Source organism: Amaranthus tricolor, chromosome 2, assembly GCF_026212465.1.
Source record: "Amaranthus tricolor cultivar Red isolate AtriRed21 chromosome 2, ASM2621246v1, whole genome shotgun sequence".
In the NCBI taxonomy this organism is placed as follows: Eukaryota; Viridiplantae; Streptophyta; class Magnoliopsida; order Caryophyllales; family Amaranthaceae; genus Amaranthus; species Amaranthus tricolor.
In genome coordinates this window covers 27,455,550-27,463,398 of record NC_080048.1, presented here as the reverse complement: position 1 = coordinate 27,463,398, position 7,849 = coordinate 27,455,550, and the positions used below count along the sequence as shown (strand labels likewise).

The 7,849-nt window shown below is 31.9% G+C and overlaps 1 protein-coding gene across 1 annotated transcript; it reads left to right on the top strand.

Moving 5' to 3' along the window:
* Nucleotides 1-716: 716 nt before the first annotated feature.
* LOC130806826 (protein ASPARTIC PROTEASE IN GUARD CELL 2) lies at nucleotides 717-2,722 on the top strand. The gene has a single exon (XM_057672037.1). The coding sequence runs from the start codon at nucleotides 903-905 to the stop codon at nucleotides 2,481-2,483; it is 1,581 nt and encodes a 526-aa protein (XP_057528020.1). The 5' UTR covers nucleotides 717-902; the 3' UTR covers nucleotides 2,484-2,722.
* Nucleotides 2,723-7,849: the final 5,127 nt, after the last annotated feature.

Here is a 7,849-nt window from a genome sequence, read left to right as displayed (position 1 = left end):
GAATGTGGTGATTTTTCTCCATTAATCAAATAAAATACTTATTTCTAATTCAAAGTAGAGAACTTCCGACTCAACAGTCATTGATACTATTCTCTTTGTTTTTCAAAATATCTCATCTAGTATTGGTTACTATTTATCAGTCGCTTTTAATTGTATTTTATTTTTAATTCATGCATTAAAACATAGTCAAACAAAATCTTGTTTAATTTGTCTTAATATAAAATTTATTAAAATATTTATTTTTTTTATAATTTTTAATTATACACAATTATCGCTATTAAGTATTGAATTAGTATATTGATAAACGTGAAAAAAAATAAGGCATTTGAAATAAAACAGAGGGAGAATAATTTAATAATAATTTGTATTGGAATAAATTTGTAAAAATAGATTATTAAAAGAGAATAAACCTAATCATTAAAATTTTATGCAAATAAATTTGCATAAAATTTTTTATCATCAATACCATGATTTAATACCATAATTTAATACCAATTACAATTATCAAATGGATCGTAAGTCTAATTTTTCGAAAATTAAAAAATATATATATATATATATATATATATATATATATATATATATATATATATATATATATATATATATATATATATATATATATATATATAAAAGAGACAACTTTTCGGAAACGAGACCCCATAGCCATCAGGCAAGGCATCCGCACAAATATCAATTAATAAAAATCAACACACAGAAAAAAAGGAGAAAGGGGCATCAAAGTCAATAATGATTAATTTGTGTTAATACTGTTCAATTTCTTCGAAACCCAATACCAATAAATCCACACACTCTCTGTCACGCCCTCATTCCTTTCACTTGACAAAATTCTCTTTTACTTATTTTCACTTAAACTTAGCAAACACACGCATTCAAACCCAATGACACTCATAAAAAGATCACTAAAATATGTTCTTCCAAGGAACTCTTTCTCTCATCTAGTGTTTACTACCTTCTTATTGGTATTTCTCCTTCTCCACCTATCACGTGCTAACGCCACCCATAAAACAACCAATCACGTGACTTCATACCCAAATTTTCAGCACTTAAATGTTCCAAAACAGATTGCCTCCATCAAACTTCACACCAAACATGATTCTGATCATCATTATCCTTCTAAATTTAATGACCAAAATATCATCACATTGTCTAAAAATAATAATAAGCTTTTGAACCATTCAAGTTTTAGCCTTAAGCTTAATCTTGTTCATAGGGATAAGCTTAATCATAAACTATTTGGCTCTTCCAACCGTGATCATAATCATAATCATAACCACCGTTTTAATCTTCTAATACAACGTGATATCAAACGGGTTGCCGATATAATTCACCGGGTTTCAAACACTAGTATTAGTATCAGTAGTTTGAATGATTACAAGGTAGTGGAATCATTCGGTTCGGAGGTGGTATCGGGTATGGATCAAGGAAGTGGAGAGTACTTTATAAGATTAGGAGTAGGAAGCCCACCAAAGAAACAGTACATGGTTATTGATTCGGGTAGTGACGTTGTTTGGGTCCAATGTCAGCCTTGTAAACAATGTTATAAACAAACTGACCCGGTTTTTAACCCGGCCCAATCAGCTTCCTATTCGGGTGTATCATGCTCATCCTCTGTCTGTGGACGAATTGAAAACTCTGGTTGCGGCCACTCAGGCCGTTGCCGATATGAAGTTCAGTATAGTGATGGGTCCTACACTAAGGGAAACCTTGCATTTGAGACTCTTACAATTGGTGGGACTGTTATTAGAAACGTTGCAATGGGGTGTGGACATAGTAATCAAGGCATGTTTGTAGGGGCTTCTGGTTTATTGGGTTTGGGTGGTGGGTCCATGTCATTTGTGGGCCAGTTAGGAGGTCAAACTGGTGGTACATTTAGTTACTGTCTAGTGAGCCGGGGTTCAGGAAACCCCGGCTCAATAGTGTTCGGGCGAGAAGCAATGCCGGTGGGTGCGGCTTGGATCAATTTGGTCCGCAGCCCTCGAGCGCCAAGCTTCTATTACATAAACTTAATGGGACTCGGTGTAGGCGGGGTGCGGGTCCCGCTCCCCAATGGTATATTTGGGTTTACCGAATCAGGGGACGGGGGTGTAGTCATGGACACAGGTACGGCCGTGACTAGACTCCCGACCCCTGCTTACGAAGCATTTCGAGACTCTTTCCTGACCCAAACTGCCAATCTTCCAAGAGCACCAGGGATGTCAATCTTCGACACATGTTACAATCTGGCCGGATTTGGGACGGTTAGAGTCCCAACCGTGTCTTTCTATTTTACGGATGGGCCGATACTAACCCTTCCGGCAAGGAACTTCTTGATCCCGGTTAATTCGGAAGGTATATTTTGCTTCGCATTTGCAGCTTCACCAACAGGATTATCAATCCTAGGAAACATTCAGCAAGAAGGTATTCAGATATCTATTGATGCTGCCAATGGTTTTGTAGGATTTGGTCCTAATGTTTGCTGATTCTTTATCAACCAATCAACAAAACACCAATTAATCCTCAAAATTTTGGTCAGACTACTAGTATTAGTTATTAAACAATATAATAATACTGAATCCATTTTGTAAAGCGTTTTCATTTTCCTAGCTTTTTCATTTAAATTTTGGGCTTTTTTTTCACTTTTTTTGGTATGCTGTGAATCTATGATCGATAATGATTGTATTGATAAATATTATAGCTAAATAAATAATTAATAAATAGAGTAATAATGTTATAATAGCATGATGTGTAGTATGTGCACATGTGATAATTTCTATTAGTATTTATGTTTTTAATTAAATCTCTATTAATTAGTTGTTTAAGGTTAATTCAAAACTTAAAAATTAATTTAATTTTATTTGAATTTTACATATATGAGATTCTCCAGCCTCATCTGGGACCGCATAAAAAAAAAAAAAAAATTGTTTCGTAGTTATATATATGAAAATAACACAAGGGTAGAGAAAAAAGGGAGTGAGAATTGACATCCTTTGTCTTCCCTTTAATCTTTCAGTTGTTGATAGTAGTGGGCACAATGTGTATTAGTGAGTACAGATTTGAGAAAACATACTTGTATAATTGTGGGGTCTTCAATAATTCTCAACCCTTTTACGGGAGTGAAAAGATGGTGTTGAGAGAACTGGGAAAGAGTTAATTTAAAAATAAAAAAAAAAAAAAAAAAAAAAAAGATTGATATTGAGAAAAAGTAAAAAGACAGTCAAATAAAATCAACATGCTATACATGCAATAATTAACAAGCTCCTTTAGACAACTGTTAGAATCCAAAGGTTCCTATTTAACCTCTTCTCGATTACTTAACTTAGAAATTTCTTTATCTCTATTCTCATTTACATAATACGAGTTACATATGTTCACAAGGCTTTGGGTTCTTACAATCGTAATTTATTTACAGTAATATATATATATATATATATATATATATATATATATATATATATATATATATATATATATATATATATATATATATATATATATATATATATATATCCTAACAATATTAATTAAATGAACACGAGCTTTCATATTAAAAGTTTGTTTCATCTACTTAACAGGTAATTGATAAGTGCTTTTTTGAGCATTTTCTGTTTTAACTAAGCGTTGTTGCACGTTTGTTAAATAAGACTTTTGGCTACAATCTGTTTAGAGTAGTTTCTGTCACATTTGTTACTCTCAGTGTTTATGACAATGCACTCAAATTATTTTGATTGTAATTTAGTGAAAAGTGAAAATTAATTGGAGAATAAGATAAAAAATAAATGGATAATGAAACTAAGTGGTTAAGATGGAGAGAGAAAATAAGTTTGTAAATAAGATTTTAAGAAAAATAAATGGAACAAGCTAAAATAAAAAGTGATACAAATTTAGCTAAAATTTTGGTGTCAAATGATACATTTAGACAGGTAATTGTCAAATCGTTACAATCATTTCTTTCAGGTACGTTTCCGACCAAGCCATAGTCAAAGAACAATTAGCATTCTATATAAGTTAAATTTTGAATTAATATTGAAAATATGAGATTGTTAATTTATTATTTTATAATTTATGATATCTTATTAGGCCGTGACAAGTCGTCACATAATTTTCACCGTGGCCCACTCGTGTGGACACGGGAGACCCCTGGGCTTGAGCCTACAAATCCACGAGTCAAAAGCGTTGACTTGCACATACACTTGGTGAGGTTCATTATTTCCCAAAACCATATAGTAGTAGGAAGATTAGCTCACCCACTATATATACAAGTCAACAACCTACTATTTTATCGATGTGGGATCTTGTCTCACATATGAAATATTTTCAACATATCTATGTTTTTTTTTTTCTTTTGACAAAATATATCTGTGTTTAGAATGCTCTATCTGCACAGAGTCCCATAAATATGCAAAACAGCTTCGATAAATTGGTATGTAAAAAGATGAGTTAATGAGGTGGAGTCACACATTTGTTTAATTTGGTGCAGAATTGGGTTGGCTTGAATTAGAGAGAGCCCCCAGACCCTTCAAGCAATGACTTTTTGCAAAGGCAGTTGTACTACAATCACTTGGTTTCTTTTCAATGATTTTTGCACTTAAAAGATGACCCCAAAAAACTCCCTTGTCTACTTTACATGTCATCAGTGTCATTTCTTATAATTTTTAGGCCCTAAACAAAAAATAAAAAAGGCCTTTAGTCATGCCTCATGCGCTTAACAAAGAATTCTAATGCTGTAAGTTCGATTTATGCTAAATGCTACTTATGCAAATTTTAATTTTAGTATAAGGATTAACTCAATTTAAACCCTTTCATGAGCTGGATCCTATGCGGTTGCACCTTAAAACTACCCTCAAGAATGAACCTAACATTCACTACCTTCTTCTACTCTATTATTATTAATTAACCATTCTCAATCTACCACTATTAGTTTGTTCACCTATCGTCTTTCCTTTCAACATGCAGCATTGTATTTCTTAACATACCGATGCACATACTATTTAGGTGCATCCAAGGGCATATTTAGTTCTGTTTTGTAATCCATTGTGAATTGAACAAAATTCATTTTTACCATTTCACAAACAATGCAAATTTTCATATAAATACAACTAAATATTAAATTCAACATGTGACTTAGTCTTATCTAGAACATGTCAATATCTTTTTCTATTTCTAGATTGATTATTGAGACATGCTAGAATTTTATAGAATCATTTTGTTAGGATTATAGATATCTTATGTTCACCTAGCACTTAGGACTTAATTAGTAAGTTGTTGGTTTTATAATAGCCTTTATGACTATATTATGAAAAATAAATAAATATTGATATATTAATCTCTTATTATAAATATTCTGCAAACATCATATATATATATATATATATATATATATATATATATATATATATATATATATATATATATATATATATATATATATATATATATATATATATATATATATATATATATAATAGTTGACGAGTAATTTCCTCTTATCCACCTATTTTATCTGGTAACACATTAGTTCCCTACATTTTATATGTTACATTAGTTATTTTAGAAGAGAGATGGGAGGCCAATACTTTAACATAGATCGGTACTAATGACTAGAATCGTGCACAGGATCGAAATCAATCAGGATCGTGTATAAGATCGGTGGGATCTGTCAGGATCTCTGGTGGGATCTTTAGGATTGGCTAGGATCTTGGGCAAGATCGTTAGGATCAGCTAGGATTGTTGGTAGGATCGGTAAGATCGGTCAAAACTAATAATTTAAATTCTTTTTGCTAGTATCTTTGTTCTTTTTTGCTTATTATGGTTTATTATCATATCCTTGTGTGGGTATATGCTCTAAATATATTATGTGTAGTGTATATCTTATATTTTGTCATTTCATTAAGAATAGAGAAAAAAAAAGCATTGAAAAAGTAAGATATGTATGTATTTTAAAATTAAAACAAATCTTAAGAAAATGTATGGGTTCTTAATGCTTTTTTCAATTAAAAATGATCAAACAATAAACATAGACATAATAGAACTTGTTAATTCTGCAAATTTGTAGGATCGTCTGATCGTACGATTCGATCCCACCAGTTGATTTCGATCCTATGTAAAATCCCGATCCTGACAACCTTGCTGATAACTGGGCTTCTCCTTTAATCTTGACTAGCTTAACTTCTCTTTCATCCTGAACTTCTCTAATGAAAGAATACTTGACTTTAATATGTTTAGTCTTGCGATGAAAAACAGGATTCTTAGATATCGCTGTTGCTGATTCACTATCGCAGTATATGGTAGCTCCTCTTTGAGGCTCATCAATATTATTCATAATCTTTTGTAACTAAATTGCTTAATCTACAGCTCCACAGGCTGCTAGATATTCTGCTTCAGTTGTTGATTAGGCAATTGTGTCTTTTTTTGTGATAACCAAGAAAACACACCATTTCCTTGTGTAAATGTACAACCCGAGGTACTTTTCAAATCAACTTGTGAACCTACCAATCATTGTCTATATAACCAACTACTCTTAGACTAGTAGAGGTCTTAAAATGAATTCCAAAATCAATAGTTCTTTCATGTATCTTAAGAGCCTTTTGGCAATTCCTATGTGATGCTGACTTGGATTCTGTATGAGTCTTGAAAGATAACTTGATGCAAACATAATATGAGGTCTAGTTGAAGTAAGATAGAGTAAACTTCCAATCATGCTTCTATAAAGTTTTTTCATTGGCTTTATTATGTCCATCATCCTTGCACAACTTCTCATTAACTTGGAGTGGAGTTGTCATAAGATTGCAATTCTCCGACATGTATTTTTTTTTTAATAAATCTTCAGCAAATTTTTTTTGGCAAATAAATATTTCATCCAAGCTTTGATCAACTTCCATACCGAGGAAATACTTTAGAAATCTGAGATCAGTTAATTCAAACTCTTGCATCATTTTTTTCTTGAAATCTAATACTAATTCATGATTATTTCTAGTGATGATCAAATCATCTACATATAATGAAAGGATTAAAATATCTTTGTTTTGATAATTTCACATAAAGAGCATGCTCGCTGAGACTTTTCTCAAACCCTTTATGTTTGAAATAATCATCGATTCTTCTTTATCAGGCTCTTGGAGCCTGCTTCAGACCGTACAAGGTCTTTTTGAGTTTTAGGACTTGTTCTTCTTGCCCTTTTACTTCAAAGACTAGTGGTTGTTGAACATATATTTCTTTATTTAAATACCCATTGAGAAAGGTTTATTTAACATCCATTTGATGTACTCTCCATCCTTTTGAGGCAGCTCGAGCTAAAATAACTCGAATTGTGTCACGTCTACAAACAGGTGCAAATGTCTCATTATAATCTATGCCAAACTGCTAAGAATAATCCTTGACAACAAGTCTTGCTTTATACTTCAAAATACTGCCATCTTAGTTGAATTTTATTTTATAAATCCACTTGACTCCAATGGATTTCTTATGAGAAGGCTTCTCAAAAAATTCCCATGTTTCATTCTTTTCAATCATTGAATTTATTCTTCCATGGCAGCCCTCCATTTTGCGTTCTGAACTGCTTAAATATAACTAGTGGGTTCAACAATTACCACACAACTAGATTCTGAGTCTTTAGTTTCATCAATCACTGGGAGTCTTTCATATAACTCTGTGATTGATTTCTTTCCTTTAGGACTCGTGGCATTTCTAGTGTCTGAGGAATTCTTGATAGTTGATGGTGTTCGTGGTGAATTTAGTGGTGTATGAGGTGAATGAATTTCCGTTTCAAATTTCGTAAAATTGGTTCTTATTATTAGAATATTTATTTTTTTCTTTTCTTCTCTCTTTGTTTCCCAATTCCATGATGCAT